At 41.9% G+C, this 21,857-nt stretch overlaps 1 protein-coding gene across 2 annotated transcripts; it reads left to right on the forward strand.

Moving 5' to 3' along the window:
- The first annotated feature begins 418 nt into the window (after nt 1–418).
- Nucleotides 419–21,668, forward strand: LOC128299769 (protein tramtrack, beta isoform). Of its 2 annotated transcripts, none has more exons than XM_053035842.1 (4): nt 419–691; nt 8,873–9,332; nt 9,655–10,804; nt 19,219–21,668. In XM_053035842.1, exons 2-4 carry the CDS (start codon nt 9,195–9,197, stop codon nt 20,349–20,351), a joined length of 2,421 nt encoding a protein of 806 aa, XP_052891802.1. In that variant the 5' UTR covers nt 419–691; nt 8,873–9,194; the 3' UTR covers nt 20,352–21,668. The 2 variants fall into 2 exon arrangements, with proteins under 2 accessions (XP_052891802.1, XP_052891801.1); XM_053035841.1 differs by lacking the exon at nt 19,219–21,668 and adding an exon at nt 13,336–14,990.
- The last annotated feature ends 189 nt before the right edge of the window (nt 21,669–21,857 follow it).

Below are 21,857 nucleotides of genomic sequence, written 5' to 3' on the forward strand. Positions count from 1 at the left end.
TCGTAACTCATTGTGAAACGCAGAAAGCAAATTCTGCTGCCGCGGTCTCTTAAAATTCTAAGTAACGCAACGGTGCAGTTGTGTGTGGCCAATGGCAGTGTATTGTTCGGCACACAGTGCGTTGTAAATTCTCTTTCATCAATCGTGCGGAAGTGCGTATACCGATGACATACACGGATAAAAGGCCAGCAAGAAAGTGTTGCCGCGGTGTGTTACAAAGAGAAAGAAACAGTGTGGCCAAAATTTTGGCGCGCTGATTACGCGTCGACGAAAATCATTTAAAAGTCTGCCGAGTGTGTGATAAAATTCGGAAGAATAAGAAGAAAAATATAGTGTGCGCCCCCCACCCTGTACCACTATACTGTGGTGTTGTGCAAAGGTAAAGAAGCATAGCAAAACCTCGCTTCACCTCGGGGGGTAAAGTGGTGTGAGCAAACAGTGTGGTAGTGTGTGTTGGGTTTGGTGATGTGTGCAGCAGTCTGAGGTTTCGAAAGGAAAAATCACTACAGCAAGCAATTTGCATCCCCATTGTGACAGCGGTGCAATAAAGGAAAATTGCTTTGCGGTGGTCTCTCGGCAGTCAACACGCGGTTGTGGTGGTGGTGGTAACACACACTGCCGAACGAGCATCCAATTCACATCCAAGGAGTCACGGAAAAATAGCGTCCTCTATCGGTGTTAGGAAAAATAGGTACGTGGCAGTTATTTCATTGTGATCGGGCTGTGTGTGCGGGTACTGTTTTCCCCTCTCTCGATTTTTACGTGATTTTTTATTTTGGCGCTAGGATTACGATTGCGATTTTTTGTGAGTGAGTTTTCAACTCGTTGAAGTGATACGAAAAGACGTATCTAATGAAATAATGTTATCCTATTTTTTGTGTTATCAATAGAAATAAGTGGAAAAAGTAAGCAGCAGCATCAGCAAGATGCTTTTAAAAAATTGTGACAATGTCTTGCAACTGCTTATGCATTTTCTCCATAGATTGATCCACACGCTGTGTTAAGAAAGTGAGTTCGGAAAACTACCAACGAAACTCGCCCTCCCCCCTCCCCCGTTTGGATCCTGCCGGGTTTGTGGTAGTGGCAAACAAGTGGAGCCGTTCAAAGTATTTGTTTGCTAAACTTTCTTTTTCCTCATAATACTTTTCTGCCTCACCCCCCTTGCGCGGGCGGTCGATAACCTCTTTTTCCCAGGAAATAAACCATTCGCACGAAAAATCCAAATTTCATGTTTGGATCGTAGCTACCCCTGTAGCGGTGTTTTTCTTACCACAATGCCTTTTCGGTGCACCACAGTTCGGTATCGTTTTGCCACGTTGTGTATGTGTGGGTTTTCTGGAACTGGGGAGAAATATCAAGGAAGGTTTATTTTTTGTCGTTGTGGGGAAGTGTTTTTGTTGGGAAATCTTCTAACTTGATTTCATTTCTAGTGCAATCAACCCCTGCTTGGTGGATATTCCTTTCGATGGAATTTGCTAATGCTACGAAAATATCTAACTAAACTTGTGAAATTTCGTTAATTTCCAACGAAGCGCATCGAAGATCATTCTATCGAAGAATTTATTAAGTTACTGCTGCGTAGTACAAAGATTCTGAAGCAGAAGATAAAACAAACTACGCAATCAAGCGCAGCCATTCTGAACATGTACACCGGAACGGATTAAACTCCTTATAAGAGGGATGACTGTTTATCTTGTCTATAAATTAGCTTCTTCTTTACTAAACGAACATCATGTGTAAGGGGAGTTGTTTCTGTCAAGGATATTAAATTTTCTTACTGCTCATTTTGCACTAGCACCATTGATGGCAATATGTTTTAGAAATACACGAGGCCCAAATAGGATTGTGTTAACATGCAAGAAACGTACCCGAGGAGAAGCCATACCTACCAACTCCAGGATGGTTGACAGGACGGCAGGATGACCGGTCGTACAAAGGATGTGGCTCACTGCTAACGTCTAACGCGTTGCTGGAAGTATGGCGAGTGGCGTTTTGAGGGTTCTGGAGTAAGGGGAGTTTTGTTGGACAAGACAAAAAGGATAACTATCGTATAACATTTGCATCTGGGCTGCGTCAGCGTACAGCAAAAGTAACACGAAAGGAACCGTGGGGCGGATGTGTTCGGAAGCCCTTCAAGGACTCGCGCTACCAAACAGTACCTTGGCCATTAGTTGCTGGCTTAAATACCGGCAACCTTTACGGGCAAGCGAAACCGAATCTTCTCTACACCCAACTGTCATTTCGTCCTAACATCGACGGAAAGGATATATCCAATTAGGGCCCGCTAAACCTGCCTGTGTCCAGCGGTATTATGTGGCAGGATAAAACCATATCCAAGATGGGCAGGAATGAATACACGTGAGCTCGGTTGCAACTCTGTGACGCACTCGACTCTGTCCTCGAATGAGAGTTGCGTGTGTTTCTGTGTGTGGGCGATACTTTGGTGTCCTCATTTTAATTAGATTGAATTGCAAGGAGCATTTTTAATCCCTGACGGGGGAAAACATACACACCGATGTGCTGCGATATGTGTGAGACGTCATCGGGGTTATTTATAGAATTCCAATCGTCCTTATTAACTAAACATGCGACTTTATTACGTGCCTATCCCGCCACTACCTTTTCCCTTGTAGCTTCAAGGACAAGTTGCGGTTTCGCTTGTTCATTGTTGGCGTGTTCACTCACTGGCGTGCGTAATGGGTCCTGTTCTTTAACTAGAACGGGAGAACAGATTGGTTCTCACAATTTGGCAAAGTAAAGCAAAAAGGGAAGCAACGCTTGGTTTTAGATTCTTTTAAATGCTTGTCCTTACTAAGCAAATACCTTTGTATGGTTGTAGCTGTAATTTGTTAAACACAAAAGAAAACCCTTTAAAAAAAGCTATATATACCTCGATTTTTTTCACGACAACATAGGATATTCCGACATTCGAAGCAATCGTAAAAAATCCAGACTGCAGCCGAAAAATAGTCAAAGCTCTGTGATGCGTGTGCCACATTAACAACAGCACCATGAAAGTGTTAACAAGCAACAGATGATGGTGAGATTGTGGCTGGATCCTTGAACTGTTGAGAGCCCCGCATATACGCCGTTCGTCGTCATGCATTTCAAACGCAAGAGAGATGGAACATGAAAGAAAAACAGAGGAAGCAAATTGCGTCAGCTTTAGAGGGTGCGAAAGAGAGCGATCGAATGGGGTGAATGGAAATTGTGGGGAGCTCGCGATGCAGTAAAATACCTGCCTTCTCTCCCAAAGTATAAAACCGCATCACCTCAGTACACGCGAGTGCTTGAAAATCTCTCCCGTCCCACGCATCCCACGGCCCACGAAACACGCCAGCGGCTCCAGGCCGGCCCGCAAAACGAGGAGCATGGGGCGGCCACCTCGGCCGGGGAGTTGGGCTCCAGATAAACGAAGGCAAAACATTAGAAAAAGAAACAGCAGTAGCGAGTAGGTAGCCGCCTGCGAGCAGCCTAACCTTCCCACGAACCTTTTTCTTGCATTGAGTGTGTTTCCCTGTAATGCGTAATTGTATGGGTAATAAAGGCATCCTGTGCGATAGACGCGGGTGATTATAGGGGTAGTTGGGGGTGTTTAACTGAGTGGTGTAGTAGTTACATTATACTAGCGTTCGCTACGGACCCAACACTGCTGAAGATGGTAAATAGCCAAGATGATGATGGGACGAACTAATTGTACGTGAACTGACATTTGCCGACACTCTCAAACTGAAGGTTTCCCCAAGTGAAAAAACGGCCATTGCTGCATTTGGTATCACATGTAGTATGGAAGAAGGTTTCTAGGCGAATGCTTTTCTAAAAAGAATACGGAAGTCGGAAATGTATTACCACACATCTCCTTTACATACTGTGCCTCACTGTCTAAAGCGCAAAAAGGATAAAAACCAATCGAGTCATCCTCATCGCAATTCGTCAAACTGCGCATGTCACATTCATACTGTTGCGTCGCCATTTTGTTTTTCATCTCCTTCAAAGGACTTCCGTCCTGTTTTAACCATACCAGACCCTTGTTCCAACCCTTTAACTAGTTTTCCCTACACCATTTAGAACGGAACTCACAATAGGGGGGGCGCACATGAACGTCCGTGTGTGTCTGTTCCTTTTGCCAACCAATATCGAGGAACGATGTGTATTCCCCGGATATGTAGGGGAGAATGTTGAAACTCCTCTAAGCGCGCCTGGAAGGGGAAGTGTTCTCTTTGTTTTGTCTCTTGCTCTCTCTCTCTCGCGCAGTTCTCTCGCACACCCTTTTTCTCCCCATTTGCTAGCAGGAAAAATCATGCAGGCGGAAAATACAAAATGGCGCCGTTGGTTGGCATCCCTTCATTGTTTTTACTGTATGGAGGGTGTGAAAAGTCCAACGAATGATAAGAAAGGAAGAAGATTTATGATCTAGATTTATGGAACAACAAGATGTCGTATAGTTACGTTACGCACTGTAGTGGATGATACAATTCGCCTAAGTAGTAACATAGCTTACAGATTTCTTTTGCTTAAAATAATCTCACTAGCCGCCTCACTGAAGCTCGGTGAAACTTTGTATTTTTTATGGATAACACTCGTGTAGGGATGATAGAAAATTGCTTTTTTCGCAATGTATGTGTGTACACTTCCGCAATTAAGTCGTAAAACAACTTCAGTGACAATCGCGTAGGGGAAGGTATAATGGTACATGCAGTTGCTAGTTTGTAGTAATTACATGCCCGCAGTTAAAATTCTCCATTCAACGATTGGAATTCCGTTTACTCCTTTCAGTCCTTTAGTCGTCCAGTCCGGATTAAGGGACAGTATGGATCGATCGTTTTGTTTTTTTGCACAGACCAGGAGCAGTTGTGCTCAGAAACCTCCAGATCATTGCTCATGAGAGATGAGCTCACGGAAGCAACCCTTTTCGTAATGCTAGTATAGTTTCGCCATCGAATCCTCGTCGAGCTCCTCCTCAACAACAACCCAAAATGCGCACCCGTGTAGGAAGAGCAGCAAGCAAACTTAATGTTTGTGTGTCGCAATGTGTCCGTATGCAAGTGTAGGCAACTGGGATGGGGTTTGGCCGGTTTTTGTTAGGAGAGCTGTGTCTCAGCATCATCTAGCCATCCAGACCGGGCTTCCATCCAACTCTATCCACTGTAACCGTAACCGTAACCTACACAACCACCAGCGAAAGCAAAGGGAAACAGAAACGCTGAAACACAACCCCCCATACATGCCCATTTTTTTTTGTTTTTGCTTGCGCGGAGGTGTCTCAGTTCAATTCTCAACGTTGCGTTGTATGCGCTATTCCAAACACAACGATCGGCACGATAAAAAAGCTGCGGGGGTGGAAATGTGTTCCGATATGTGTACGATCGGGGGGTTGCGTTAGATTATCTGTGTGGTAGTGCCGCAGATGCTGCTGCTGCTTACTATTGCGTGGAGCTGTGTATTCCAGTGAATACGACTGTTTAGATCGCGGCGCAAGATCATCCCCTACTAACCGCGCGGAATGCGTTGGTGTTGGTTTGATAATGAATGCGTTCATCTCCCAAGCGCCCTTGGTTCGGTGGTGGATCGAGGTAGCGTAATGTAAAGCGAAGCTCATAGTTCCACCATGGCAAACACGGAGCGTTGTACTCTCTTCATGTTGTTACTTTTGGTATAAATTTCTTCCACTATCCTTTTAAATGTGTTTCATAATATTCCCTAAACTCCGCGAGAGCGCTTGACAATCAAGAAAATAAAACCACCCTTTCGATGTCGTTTGTATGTTTCCTCGTGTGTATGGTGCGCGACTTGTCAGCTGTGTTCTTTGCGTGTTATTATATCGCCCACCGAGAACCGATCGGAATAAATATGCATAAACCATTTGGGAATTCCTGTTTCTGTCTCTTTGGCTCCTGTTGTGTGTCTTGCACAGCTCCAGGGAGGACATTATACATCGTGCGAAGGTGGGAATTTCAGTTGTTTCAGGTTTTTCTTGACAGGAGCTGATGACGAAACCGTCCGGCAAGGTATGAGAGGACGGCGTAATTATACTAGCACGTACATGTTCTTCCATTTCTATCCTAAACTTATATTTTCCAAAGATTGTTTTAAAATAAATAGAGAGAGCAATAAAAATTAAACACACTAGCAGTTTTAGTATGAGGTAAAATTTTCAAAAAGTTTGAGAGCCCAGTTTGACTAATAAAAATTTTGTGACAAATTGTGTAATGTAAACACAAGAGCAAGATTGTTTGCTCTCTCTCCCTCTCCCTCTCAAACAGTTTGAGTGGGTTTTGCGTGTCCAGATTCCTCCTATAAGGCCATATTTTATCGATCCCCCATAAGATATTTCCGCATGTGATATAAATAAACAAAACATATGGTTCGATCAGTTTCGCGGGCCAGTAGTGATCAATTTTAAATATAAAATCAACAACAAAAAAAACCCCCCGACACAAATATTCCTTTTAACCATTTCGAGGTGTCTTAAACTTGTCAATTATCATCAACTTTGCATAAAATTATGCAAATTGAGTCATAGATTTGTGTGTTTCATTTTCAACAACCTAACCACGATCATTTGTCATTGTTTTCTTTATGAAACCTGTAAAACTTATCTATGGATTCCGTTTTTTGTTGTTTGATTTTCAAGCATGAAATGGGGTATTTTTCTAACTGAGATGCAATATATTGTCACTGGATGGGGGAAACTCTGTTTCCTGTGCTCCGGTATTACTCACCTCCGCGTTTGCTGTCGGATCGGATGCGCTGATCGTCGTTGGGGCAGTGGGACAGTAGTCGCGTGTTCACGCGTTTGAAGTAGTAGTAATTTTGCGGTAGTTTTTGTTGCTGCTTGTTCGTCGCGTCCGTGGTGTTACGGCATCATCGCTCTTCTGCTACGCATCACATTAACTTGTGCGCGACCCAGAGTGAGAGAGCAAGCGAGTACGAACCCCGGTGTCGATGTGTAAGACAGCACGACGTGCGATAAAGTCCAAGTGGGAGGAAGGAATGAGGAAGAGAGCGGTAAAGATGTGACGATGCGGTAATAAATATGCAATCGGTTTGACAGCTTGACAGGTTTGTGAAGGTCATGATCATGGGCGTCGTCGTCGTCGTCGTCGTCGTGTTTTTGAATCGGCCTGATGATGATGATGATGATGATGGTCCAAAAAGGGACGCGATCTTGCTTTTCGCAACCCTTCACGTGTTTTATAAAATCTTGTTGTGTTTTTGGTTTCTTTTCCATGCGGTTTTCCCTTCATCTGCAAGAAGTTGTTTAAGGTGCAATTGTGTGTTTTGATTGAAGCTGGCTTCCGCATTGTCTCCTAACATTCCTGAATCCACAGGTGCAGGAACATAGGTTATTTTGTGTGATTGCAAACATTAACGTGTCCCCAGCTTTACGACACTCTGCAATACATTAATGATCATAATTTTAACCTAACCTCTGTGCTAATAGATGTATTTTCACAATATAAAATAGATTCCATTTACCAACCAGAGTGGCAGCTCTATGAGCATTCCATAGAACCACAATAAATTAGCCTCGGTCGTAGACAGAAAACCAAACGACGGTACCGCTTCACAGCAAATTCCTGTCCGCTTCCTTTTGCCGCACCTTAGCACCACCGGGTCTTCTCTTCTTATTATCAAAGGGTCTCCACTTTAGCAGTATTCATTTTTTGTCTGCGGTGTGACGGAACATAGGAAAAAAACCCCATTCTAAGCCGACAAACAGCTTTGTGACCAGTTTAGTAGTTGTTAAATGGTACTGAAGGACATTGTCGCCCGCCCCCTCACTATACTGCCTGTCCTGATGCCCTCCCAGGCTTTCAGTTTCCTCTCAACGGGGTTGATGTAATTTTATGGGGATAACGGTAGGAAGAAAAACCCAACCCAAGCGAAGTGTCTCTTTTGTGGATGCTAATGCGGTTTGGAGACTTTTTACTACCGCTATTCCATAAAACTGTGATCTAGTGATTTGTGTAGCGTAGGAATTGATCCTTTAGAGTCAAGCGTGCTAATATTCGTTGAAGGTTAGTTGTTGGTTACGTTAGAATAACACGTAATCAATCGTAAAAAAAAACGTTCATTTTTTTCTTTGACCACACAGTACCTCTGTATCTATCCTGTACACGGGAGCATAACCCCCGCAGTTTACAGCCCGTAAAGAGCCTCCGGAGTGGGCTACGTAAGAGCTTTTACATTTGAATTTGTTGAAGGGCATATTGTTAGGGCGCGTTGCTGTGTTGAGGAGGGCGGGGGAGACCTATGTTAGGAAGTGTAGCCCCCACAATGACGGTTAATGATGTTTTATCTGCCTGTCAGAGATGGGTGCGTTTTGTCACGTTGCTAGTCTTCTTTAGTGGTTCTTTCTTTTGTCGTCTATGAACGTTGTACTACGCCCGCCCAGCGGTTGTGTTTCTGGGCGTGCGTCGTCTGCGTTTTATCTCGTTCGACACTGTCTGACGTCAACAATACTCCACAATCATCATACCGAGCAAGCAAGTAGGTTTAGAGTAGTGATGGAATTACTCCTGTCGATGCTCGATGCTCGATTGCCGGAATTATCAACTCACTCACAGTGAGAAAGTCATAACATTCCGGAGTTAATTATAATACTTCTGGGTTAAGTTGAACAAGAATGAGTTATAGCAATTCTTTGTGGAGATTCCAATGCACTCAATCGTTCTTCCTTACACCACTAGTTCAGAGGGAGAAAATACATGTATGAATATTTCTAATTGTTGAACACGTCTATTACTTTTACATATAATTATACAACTCAACGCATACTACTTGCTTTTTTTCTTCATTTTTTTAATTAAAAACTCTGTTACCAAGTGATAATAATGTGTTGTTTGTTTCTCTGTTTCATTATCCCCAGCCACCAAACATCCAAGCGAACAGGAAAGACTGAATCACCCCTAAGTTCAAGCTGCTGGTCTACAATACAGCGCAAAGCGATAATAGCTTTTATCTTGCCTGCTAAACGTCGAGGAAAGATAACGAAGGACAACGGGGACAACCCATCAACAACAACAAGAGAGCAGCAACGATAAGAGAAAAGTTGTGTGTTCGCTTAACGGTGGGAATAATTTACCACCGCTCGGGCAAAAGAGCATATAATAGATTGAACAGGATTGCTCTAGTCGTCGCGGCACAGTATTAGGAAGATAGCCGGAACTCCTAAAATCGAAACAGTAAAAATGGCATCCCAAAGATTTTGCCTCCGGTGGAACAACCACCAGACAAACTTGCTCGCAGTGTTCGACCAGCTCTTGCACGATGAAACATTCATCGATGTGACGCTGGCCGTTGAAGGTCAGCACCTGAAGGCACATAAGGTAAATGGCAAACGCTTGAGCATCTATAACAATAAAAATAATAAAAAAGGGAAGCCTTATTTTCTGTGATACAGGGTTTTTGGTTTCATCTCTCGGAATCGAAGTAATTTCGGAGTGCATTATCGCAATCATTAGTAGTGCATCCAATAGCACAAGAATGTGGGCCCGGATCGGATATGGCTGGAATTATCCGCACACGATTGACACTCTGAAATTGTTTAACAAATGTTTAAATTTCAACAGCCTGTAGGAAACCAAAAACCCTGTAAAGCCGAAGACACCCCCTGTAACTCATCTGTTTCCTTTTCCATTTTTCCACCAGATGGTGCTGTCCGCGTGCAGTCCTTACTTCCAGCAGCTTTTTGTCAGCCATCCTGAGAAGCACCCGATCGTGATCTTGCGCGACGTTCCGTTCAAAGACATGAAGTGTCTGCTGGACTTTATGTACCGTGGTGAGGTGTCCGTCGATCAGGATCGACTCGCTGCCTTTCTGCGCGTGGCCGAAAGCCTCCGGATAAAGGGTCTTACAGAGGTGAATGACGATAAACCGATTGCACCAACGAGCACCGGGACAACAACAACAACCTCGACGGTAGCTTCATCCGCATCCGGTGCGGCACAAGGTGCTGGTGCCGTTGCTACCAACGCAGTTCCGAGTGCGTCCGCACAGAAGAACAGCAGCGGAGACAGTGTAACGCACGTGGACGATGACGATGAAGACCGTTGCTCTCCAGCATCCAACAGTATTTCGATTGCATCGAGTGTTGTGACCGCGGCTGGTCAGGTGCAGAGTACCGGTACCGGTCATCTGAAGCAACTTCCTCCCCTACTCTCGTCCACCGGAATCGTCACCCGAAGCCACAGCAACAGTTTGCTGCAGCAACATCATCAAGGTGGCAATAGCAATGCGATGCTGCAAACGAACCCGCTGCTCGGTACGGCCCTCTCGCAACAGAAACGCAAACGAGGCCGCCCACGAAAGCTGTCGGGAAGCGATGCGGGTGAAGGTGAAACCGACGGTAGTAACTTTATTGATGGTGGCGCCGGCGAAGAGTACGACAGCAATTCGATGGATATCATGGACGTGAAGATTGCCAGCTCCAGTGCCTCCAACTCGGGCGATGATGATCAGCAGCTGCGTATTGTGAGCAGCCGTACGGAGGATTGCGACACTCCAATGCACGAAAAATCGGAACAAATGGATGACGACGATGATGAGGAAATGGATGACGATGAGCTGGTTGAGGATGACGATTTGGAAACGGGCGATGAACCTCGCGGAACCACACCATCGCTGGACGAATCTTTGGAAGTTACCACCGGCAACAATGCAACACATAATGCTAACTCGAATCGTACCGGTAGACAGCAGCATCAACGACAAGGTGGCAATAGTAGCGGTACACTGGCTAAGCCATCGAGAGCATCCAAACGAAGCCGGATGGCAACTAGCGAGAACAGCAACATGTCCGGTGAGTACACACACACTGCACAAGCGAATTACTTACACGATTCTGTGTAATGCCCTGGGCAATTTCAAATCGCAAAACACACAGAACAGTATATCATCGCGCACACACAGATAAACTGCATATTATAATAACAATTCGCACAAACATACGCACACGCGATCGGCTTTCGGTGATCGTATCTTTCATCCGGATTCGGGATACAAAATGTGTGTTAGCAGGGGGAGCTAATATGCTAGCTTACTACCTCACTATTCATTGCTTCTTTGATCTATAATAGTATATTGATTTGGCGTAAGGTAAAAACACGCATCCTTTTCATTGCTGTTTGTGTTCTGTGTAGCTTTCGTCTGTAAATTTGTGGAAGCGATAAATTGAATGAGCAGCAATTATCTGAGATTAATCCTAACGGATAGTTGTCACATCCGTTAGTCTTCCTGTTGAGTTGCGTTGCAATTCTTTCTTTTGATGACGAAAAGAATAGCTAAAATATCATTTCTATCGCTAAATGTACATATAAACTAGTAAACGTAATTATCAGCTGGGTACGAGATATTATTACTGTTATTATATCATGACATATTTAGTATTCCGTTGTTGAATTCATACATTATGTGTATTAGGTAATTTGAAGTTGATTCTTTTTTGGAAATGACTTACCCTCTAGTATCTTTCTCAATAATATTCTTTGTAAGATGTACTAACAATGTATATACATATTCACATTCAAACATATAGTTTTACCTATGAATAGGGTTACGGAAAGAATAACATTATAAAAATGTCAACTGACATATACTGTGAAGTGGTCGGAACAGCTAAAAGGGATGTTATTAGCAGTTACTGTTACTACTACTGCTTTCTCAGAATGTGACTCATCTCGTTCATATTACGATCATCCCGTGTGTCATATTATAAAATAAGGTAAAAGAGCTTGTTAACTCTATTCCTCAACAAAAGAAAATTGGTTCTGAATGCATCGCTGCAATAGAGATGCAGTTTAATGTTGCTTCGCTGTACGATACATTGCTTTATGTATATGTGCTCATTTTACACATTTGCGTGTTGGTGTGTTGTCCCTTCATTCAACAAATCCTGTCAATAATTATACATGTATATGTGGCGTTCAAAAGTTTAAAAAAAATCAAAACAAATGGATGATCAAATAATACAGCCTGTCTATGTTCAATGCTTCGGGTTAGTGCTAGTGGTAGCTGCTCGCATAAGTAAATCGGCTAAATCATATATAACACAATACCATAGGTTAAGCGAAAAAAATATAAAAATATGATAGATACATATCCGTGCCGAAATCGCGGACAAGCACACATGAAAAGGTGAGTTTCAGCCTTCCCATGCCGCTGATGCTTTATGATGGATCGAATGATTTAACGAAGAGAAGGCTCGTGATTTAGCAGATGAAAGTACCTGGAAATAACGTAAACAAGTACAACAACACGCTCGATGTTCGGACATATGTAAACTTTCCGTTAATTTCAATTCAATTCGAACGAGATGATCAGATTGGAGAAGCAATAAATGATTAATTAGCATGTTATGCCATATAGAATTTAAAAAAAAAGTATAATTTGGTCACTGGGGAATTAGTACTAGCAGAGAACGTTGGCCTCATACATGGCCGGATAGTAGGACTTTAAAATTCCTCCCAGTTTACTTCTGATCGTGTAATACAATTTGTAACTCTGTAGATCGTTAGAGCAAACACATTGAACGGTAACCCCATTGTTTCTCACCCCAAAAAATCACTCACTATCATTTGCTCTCGTTTGTTTCACATTCATTGTTATGCAAATAATCAATAATCGTAAGCTTTAAGTCACTTATGCTTTACTTTTCATTTATTTATGCTATCTCTTTTTTTCTCTATCTATCGTAGATGTTAGTATCGCTTTATAGATTTATGGTATCAGAAAACTGTTTACTATTAACGCTTTGCAATTGCAATCGTAAATACACACATATATGTAAGAACGCACGTTTTATTACTACATACTCGAGGGGAAAGGAAAACGCGAAACACAACAGCTCCTCCTAAAATTAAATCATTGCCACGAAAGCTGAAGCGGTTTGGGAAATTGTATATGTTTTGTTTAATAATTTTTATTTTGTATTAACAAATTCTTTCTTTCCCTCTCTCTCTTTCTCTCTCTCTCTATATATATATGTAAATATAGATATCTCTCTGTGTACATGTCATGACTATCTCAACTATCTTACTAAAACTTTATAACCTTTCCTGTACTCCTGTTATGTGTGGTGATTAGTTTCATAAAGAGTGGAATAATGCCAAGTATGTGGGAAATACCATTGCATTGTTCTTTCTCTCTCTCTCTCTATCTCTCTCTCTCTCTCTACTTCTCTCTATTTCTCTCTTTTCCTCTCCATCCTTTTGCATACGTATAATATGTTGTACATTCTTCCTGATCCATCCGCCCTTTTACATATATATTTAGTTGTGTCCGTAGTCGTTGTCAGCTTTAGATCTTATGTACCTTTTTCGTCTTCTTTTATAGATTCAAAAGATTCCTTTGTGGATGATGACAAGTGCAACAAGATGGATGAAACGGGAGGCGAGGAAGACGACGATATTGAGGACGATCAGTATGAGGAGCGGGAGCTAAACTCAAGCCTAATGGAACCACAACTGTTGTTGGACGAGTATGATGAACCGGTTGAGTTTAAATACGATCCTCGCACGGATAGTGGAGCGGTCGATACGACTATTAGCAGCAACAGCTACCTACCGCCGTTGCAACCGAAACCAGGTCTAAAGTTGGTAGGCGCTACCAGCGCAACTCGTATGCCACAGATCTCGGTTGTACCGACGAAGGCACTGCAATTGCCGAAACTAGCACCGTTGACAACATCCGGTGCGACCGGTTTTCTTGCTGGTTCGAACAACAAAACTACGGTGAAGCTGCACAAACGGACCCGCCTACTGGCACCAAAGAAACCGAACGGCATGACCACCACGCAAACGATCCTCAACAATCTGAACAACAATCTGAATGAAAATTTGATCTCAACCACGAACGCTGCCGGTGGCGGATCGTCCCTGTGCCTTTCCGGCATCGGTTCCGAGGTGTACGATATGTTTTCGAGCAGTGTACTCCGTTCGTCGAGTCCACGGTCCAACTCAAACTCACCCTCCGTGAAGGGAGGTGGCAGCAGTGGGAATGATAGTGGTTCGCGCACACATAAGTACGCCGTGATTGACGATACCGAGGGCAGTGTGCGTGATTTCTGTACCAAAGAGGGTGACCACGTGTATCGGTGCAAGGTGTGCGCCCGTGTGTACACGCACATTAGCAACTTCTGTCGGCATTATGTTACCTCGCACAAACGCAACGTAAAGGTGTATCCGTGCCCGTTCTGTCTGAAGGAGTTTACGCGCAAGGACAATATGACGGCGCACGTGAAGATTATCCACAAACAGGAGTATGCCCAGCAGCAGACGACGGGAATTGGACCGGGCGGGACGTCGCCAGCCAGTGGTGGTGGAAGCAATTCCCGTGGCGAGGAATCATTCAGTGCAACGCTGCTCGGTAGCCGGAATGAGTCGACGAACGGTGGTGGAAGCTCGGTGACAACGGCCTCGATCATCAATGCTGTTGGGCTGCAGCCCAAACCAGGGACGAACAGTAGTAGCGGCGGTATTCGCATCATGTATCCCTTTCCCGGGAGTGGTCAAGCCTCGCCGGCGGCTGCCACCACAACAGGAACAGCCGGTAGCAGCACGGTCGGGACGATTACCATCAAGAAAGAGTTTCAAGATAAAACTTCGTCCTCTTCTGGTGCCAACTCACCGACCGGTTCGGTCTCGTCCAGCTCCAGCGGGCTCGCAGCTGCCCAACCAGCCACAGCGACCGTCAGCCAGTAGGAGACACCGGAAGGAGTAAGTTAAGATGGGAGTGTTAATCCGTTCATCTCCGGTAAGGAAACGACTGTTTTCGAAACGACCAACCACAGAATAGAGGCTAGTAGTAATTTCTTAGGGAAAGCCAATACAACAGCGAACACACAAATAACAGTTGGATCCATTGTATCGCAAAACCCCGGCAAGACTCCGCAAAGCATTAGCGAACGGAACACAACATCCAAGTCGGTAGGCTACTAGCAATACGAATTGCTAGGAAAATCATTCCTTCAAAAGGGTATTTTGTAGTTTTTTTTTGTTAGGATATCATCTAAACTCTCTCTTTCTCTCTCAACAAAGCACGTGAAACATGAGACAATCGAAAAATGCAGAGTTTGTTAGGTTAGCCGACGGACCTTTGTACTGTTTTTTTTAAATAGTTGTTTTGTTTTACCTGTAAGTGTGAAATTGTTTAATGTTGTACGTTAAGTCACTAGCCTTATCACAGACCGACGTGAAATGGATTGAAGCAGTGGTGGGGATTCGGTGCGTGGGTGGAAAATATTGGCAAACAAATTTACCTTATATATATACATATATATTATCTGTAATTAATCTTTACCAAAAGATTTGGCGACACCCTTTTGGAGAGGGCGCTACAAATGGCAACTTTGCTAGATTCTCCGCTAGATTTGCTTAGTTCTCTGTATGTGCACACACAAGCGTGTATTTAATTGTAATTATATTTAATTATTTGTAATATTCTTGTTTTGCAAACACATTTTCCAAGCTGTGCATATATATATGTGTGACCCAATGAGTGTGTTGGATACGAGGCAACTCAACAAAACTCCTTCCACCGGGGGGCATATCTTGTGTGTTAACAGTAGAAGAAAAAGGAAACAACAATTGCTTCACAAATGTCTTCCCCCCAAAAACATAACAAGCGAATGCAATGGAGAAACGGGCCGAATAGAACGGTGCTGCTGTTGGTTGTAATGATCATTCGATCGCACGTTAAGAATGTTGCGTACTATTTTCATCTTGCGAGAGTGGTTTGCTCTGACACAATCGGAAATGAAAATTGCGAACTTTTGGTTACTACTTTGTCTTGGGTGTGTTTGGGTGCGGATCCACACACTTCAAGGTGATTTCTTTTAAGTAATTTTCATTGTCAAAAGATGGAATGGTTTAGCTAAGCTCTTTTCGAACGTGAACAAAAGAAACTGTAGGAAAGAGGCGAACGTGTGCTCCAAACGAAATATCTGTGCATTATTATTATTATTTACTCGTCCGTGTTAGTTCATAGGATGGATCGATTTGTTTTTCTTTATGTGTTATTTATTTTTAGAAAATCTTATCTTTTTATTTTTGTTCGAAATTAATTATTATGATGCCCTCTGATAGCAAAGACACATATGGGACAGAATAGGCAACGTTCAGTGGAATATTCGCAACAGTTGATCCCTGCCGTTCGTTCATTTGTCGTTATAGAGTCAATGCTGGTGGGTGATCTTAGCGAAACAGTTCTTTTTCGTTTTTTTTGTGTCTGGTGTGTTACCATGTGACCGTTATAGAATTATTATTTTTCAGTTTTTATTATTGTACATTCAATTTTTGTTACGTTGGTCTCAGCTTGGCTTGTATTATGTGTTATGTTATTTAAATGTAATGTACGAAACAAAGACACAAACAATGAACCCACGCGTTCGGTAAAGGCGTATGTATAAGAAGGGCATTAAAAACGCGTGCGAATCGTCATGTAACGAAAGCTTTTCTGATGCAGGATCAACATTTAAATGTACTGCTGTGATGATGGTTCTCTTTGCTCCTAGAGTTGATTAGTGTTTTCAATCAATTAGTTCTGTTCGCGGTGTTTGTTTTGAAGCAGTATCAATCTCTCTACTCTAAAAACAAGGTAAATCGTAAACTTATCAAACTTTTCAAATAAACAAACAATGTTCTGCATTTTTAACGTTTAGAGCAAAGGTTTTTGTAATTCGAATTAATCGGTTCTATGCGCGAACGATAAAGATCAATAGGAGATAACAACAACACAACATACATGAAGAGCGCTCTCCTACAAAACCATCATTCATCTTGCTGTGCAGGAATCGCTTAGAGTATGTATGCAAGTAAACTGAAAGATTGATAAACTGCAAAATGCAGTTGCATATTTTTACGTGGACGACGCTGCATGATTTGGATAGAATTATATATAAAATGAAAAAGGCTGAGATAGTAATTTTTAGAGCGTATTTGTTGTAGCCACCACCAACGCCACCACCTGGAAGAACCACCACACAATCCCGCACGTTTATCATCGGTCATATAAACACACAAACTTGCAAACAAATTACCGATAGTTAATGTGCGGAAAAATATGAAAAATTCCGTTGGGCAAATCGCACGAATATTCATAGAAACAGTTAACGTAAACATGTAACTGAAAAGAGAGAGACTAATATGTTTGTTATAATAATAACGAAATATGTAGATAGTAGCGGGCAGGGTCAAATGTTTAGCATAGTAATTAGTGTGAGTAGTATTTATATACAAGCAAACAGCAAAACTTATCATTAAACTATCCATAGTTGTTTAAAATTTAGCACCAGCATTGAAGTTATATGTACGGTTTCTGTTTGTAAAAAAGATGTTAGTTCGGGACAAAGCCCCGGAACATGTGGGCGCTCGATTTGTGTATCTCATGCGGCGATGGAAGCAAGACACAGACAGAAGAGAAAGAGAGAGAGAGAGAGTGAATGAGAAAGAGAAAAAGAGAGAAAGTAAAACAACGTGTTTAAAGGGACGTGCGTGCATTTTACAATAATGGTTTAATATAGTTTCTGTTTTTAGCGGACGTATTGTGGACGCTACCATATGCATAATACATACGTCCTCCCATATAGAGAAGACCATGCGAGTAAAGAGTTTAAAGATACTAGCAAAAAGAACACATTGCAATACATTTTCTAGTTCGCGAGTGTACGTATGCTCCTGCACCATTGTTTTAAAGTAAAAAGTAAAAAAAGTTTAAAGTTTAAAGATCGTACTGATCGCAAGCTAATCTCTAATTCATTCAGACACGTGCGTTAATAGCGTTTTTTTTTCTTTGTTTCTCGAAACATCGCATACTCTGAAGGGAGGCAAAGTGCACGTGGATTGAATGGCTGCAATAATAGTAAAACACTTGTTTAAACTTAATCCCCTTTTCCTTGCTGCACCGATGCAATTTCCTATCGCAAAAAATACAGACACACACACAAACCTAATAGTTAGTGCAATTTTAATGTATTAAGGGTACTATATTTAGCCTTGTGTATATGATGGCACACACTAAATGAAAAGCTATAGTAAGAGGTGAAAGTACAGTGATAAACGATCACTTCCTTTTCCACTCGAGTTCGGTTGTACATAGAGCTATGATGACGCAGTGGTGTGGAAGCGATAGTAAATGGTAGTTTCTTCTCTAAAAAAGGAAGGTTGCTTCAAATTTCTACTACAACAAAACAGAAGAAAAGATAAGCAAAAACAAAAGCATTTACAAACTAAATTTTAGTTAACCGTTTTTTTCGCGATCGACATTTTACTCTGTGGGGATGTATCGTACCGGAACGGCAATCAATATTCCTGAATGAGGGCGAGGGAAAAACATAAAAGGCATAAGCGAACATATTCGTGGGGGGTATATCGTGTTAGTTTTAATTCACAAACAAAGGAGAGCATAACAAAGAGAATCAATCACCAAATAAGATTAAAATAAAACAAAAACAAACGCGCACACACAACATTATTAAAAGTATTTTAAAACTGTTTTCTGTTTTGCCTTTTCCTTTCTGCGAGGTATTCCTTTCCTTTTTACCAAAACGGTGCACGGTTTTACATAATTTGTTTTACACACCACCACAAGCGAGCCCTGTTCTAGGTAGTGCTCATATTGTGTAAATAAAAAAAACGGATAGAATGAAATCAAATGTTTAATTTTGTTTTTCGTTTTGTGAAAGGATTTGGAGATCAGCACGATTGTGCAAACATGATACTAAGCTAAAATAAGTTTTTGTTTTAAATTTCCAATCTAATTTGAGGCCCATGTTTTATCCAAAACCAAGCACAATGGATACACACACACACACTGAACATTATATGAATATATTTAAACAATTACTGTTAGGCGGAAATAACGGACACGTAAACCACACATAATAAACATTAATATCAAATTGAAAATATTCGTTGTTTTCTTTATATCCGCTCCGATCTGTAGAACCCCGATTAATTCCAATGTTTGATATCCGAAACACATTATCGAGCCATTGTGGGTTAATACCACTCGTTGGGATGATTTTGTTAACGATCTCTGTACTATTTTGTACGTTGTTTAACTGATGTTCAATGCAGCTTATTCGTAGATCGTCCAGCATCAGTCTTCTTGCCTAGTGTGCTGTAAACCTAATCTAACTCAGAGACCCTTAAAACGTTTTGTTTCGTGACAACATTGAATGAAAAACTATATCAAGCTAATTGACTGTTATTTTTTTAGATTTGTTGCATGCAGGATCCCTCCAAACGGAACTATCGATATTCCCCATCAATCTGGAGAAGAAAAATCATCAACGCTATCCAGAGATTGTTATTGAGGAAGAAAAGGATTGCGACAACGGAAAGGCTCTTGTAATAGCTGACCCTGCGCCACCTTTGCACCGATCAAACCGATCAATTTTGCGCGAATTCAAATTTCCACTGTTGAAAGAGCTCCAACGAAAGGGAGCACTGCAGGAACTCACAATAACCGAGCACCGTCGCACATCGGATATCCACGAGATAGTAGTAAACCAGAATGGTAACGAGCTGAAAGATGATAGTTCATCACCACCACCCATGGCAATGCAAGCGGACAATAACTCGAACGTAGATAACGGTCGTGCAATCGATAGCACGTATGATCTGAAAAAAGAAATCGATTTGAAACAACACCGTACACCAAAGACTGGTCCTAAAGGACCGAAGCGCCGTACGCGCAAATCCCAATCACCGAACGATCCTGCCGAAGCACTCACGGAGATGTCCGTCCGGGGGCTTGATCTGTTCCGTTACGCTACGATCAAGGCGGGAATGTATCAGTGCATGGAGTGCAACAAGGACGGGATCGATAGCACGTTCAAGAACAAGTACAGCTTCCAGCGGCACGCGTTCCTGTACCACGAAGGGAAACAGCGTAAGGTGTTTCCGTGTCCGGTGTGTAGCAAAGAGTTTTCGAGGCCGGACAAAATGAAGAACCATTTGCGCATGTTGCATGAATCATACGAAACGAAGATGTTCATGTATCGTCGGCACCCTGAGGAACCGTCGCTGTTGCAAATGCATCCACCGCAACAACAGCATTACAATCATCACCATCAAGCCGCAAACTCAGTATCTATGCAACAGTTGGAGGAAGAGCAACGACGCCGTCAACAGGAACAGGATGTAATGAAGATTCGAAGCGTTGTTCATGCTATAAACCTTCGCCAGCTGCAACACTTTCAACAGCAGCAGGAACAGCAACAGCGGGAGCTAGGCCTACGTCAGTCACTTGAGGAGCAGAACCGACAGCAGCCGATCATAACCAAACAAATGGATGCTCCGACTGTTCCGGCGCAGCTCATTGCTTTAAACGGTGTTGGAAGTCAATGAGATTGAAATGCTACATACAGGACCATACCATTACTTTACAATTCATCGTACAGACTGGAGTAATAAGCTCACAGCAGTTTAAAGCCATCTCATCACAAGTTTCGCTTTGACTCGCCGTGTTCTTAATAGAGTTGTTTTTAAAGCAACAAAGAAAGAAATAAGCACATATGCTGCTCAACAAAACAAAAACGTAACTAAACCATTGGATTGATATAAACTAGGATAGGTATATATATTATTCATGTCTGTAAGCTTCATATATTAGGAAATGTGCTAGAACAACACGTTCGCCGGGCAAACATTTGCTATAAAATGAATTGAGTCGTACAAAAGGAAATGATGCAACGACGCACAACTTCACATAAATGTGCCATTTTCAAGAACTCATTAAAACTGGAGGTTAAAAAAAGAAAGCAGCACAATTTACAACATCTTGCTAGATTTAAAAGACCACGCGCCTCATCGGAACATTAAGAGACTGAGCAAGAGAGATGCACAATGATCAGATCATTAAATTACAGAAAAAGGAGAACATCCATACGTACTATTAAACATCGATGGATCTCTGTTACAGGATAAGGCGTTTAGGTTAGTTTGGTCACTTTAGTTTGTTTAAATATACAGCCATACATTTACATTTACGTGCTTTAGGTGTTTAGTGACGTACAGCTGCCATATCAGTACAGCTTATAACTATTAGCTGCCATAGTGTACGATTTGGTAACTTTTCTTACTCACACATACACACTTGCATTTGGTTTTGATTGGTTAGATTTAATTTCGCATTTCTTTTGTGATAGATCACACGTATGAATTTCTACTTATTACACTATACGAAACGGCACGATGCTCACAGCAGCAAGGTAGCAAAAGCCCTTGTACAATATAAGTCATTACATACAGATGCACCCCAGTGGATTGTAGGTTATTAGCCAATAGAAAGGAATTTGTTTAAAGAAATATGAATCGATATTGTAGTGATTAGAATTTTGTAATACAGCGCAAAAAAACAAATGACTGCGTCTCTTTATGAAAGAGACAACGTAGAGTAGTCTTCAGTTTAAGAGTGGTTAACTTAACAAAACACAACACTCCAGCGTCCAGTGAATCCACTCCGCATAGAGTAACGAGTCGTTAAACGCCATGATATTGTTTGTACATCTCAATTTTATCTTTACAAAGCATACAGCGGAATATTATATTTGCATGGATATAAAAGAAATCAAAGAATTAGCAGAAGCTAAACTAGAATAAAGTATACCTATCTGGTTGGTAGTATCTCTAGCGATAAGGTAATTGTTTGAAAAGGATTTGCAAAATCAAAGGAAATACAAAAACTGAACTCAATAAATCTGCAAAATGAACATAAGGGTATCGCACTTTTGCTTTCTTTTCAATGTGCAGGTGGAATTTTCCTCTACATTACTGTCCTGAATGGTGTATACACTTTTCTAAATTAGAAATGGGTTTTATTGGTGTAGCACGAGTGTTGTTATAAAAATTATC

Source organism: Anopheles moucheti, chromosome 2 (genome assembly GCF_943734755.1).
Source record: "Anopheles moucheti chromosome 2, idAnoMoucSN_F20_07, whole genome shotgun sequence".
Classification (NCBI taxonomy): Eukaryota; Metazoa; Arthropoda; class Insecta; order Diptera; family Culicidae; genus Anopheles; species Anopheles moucheti.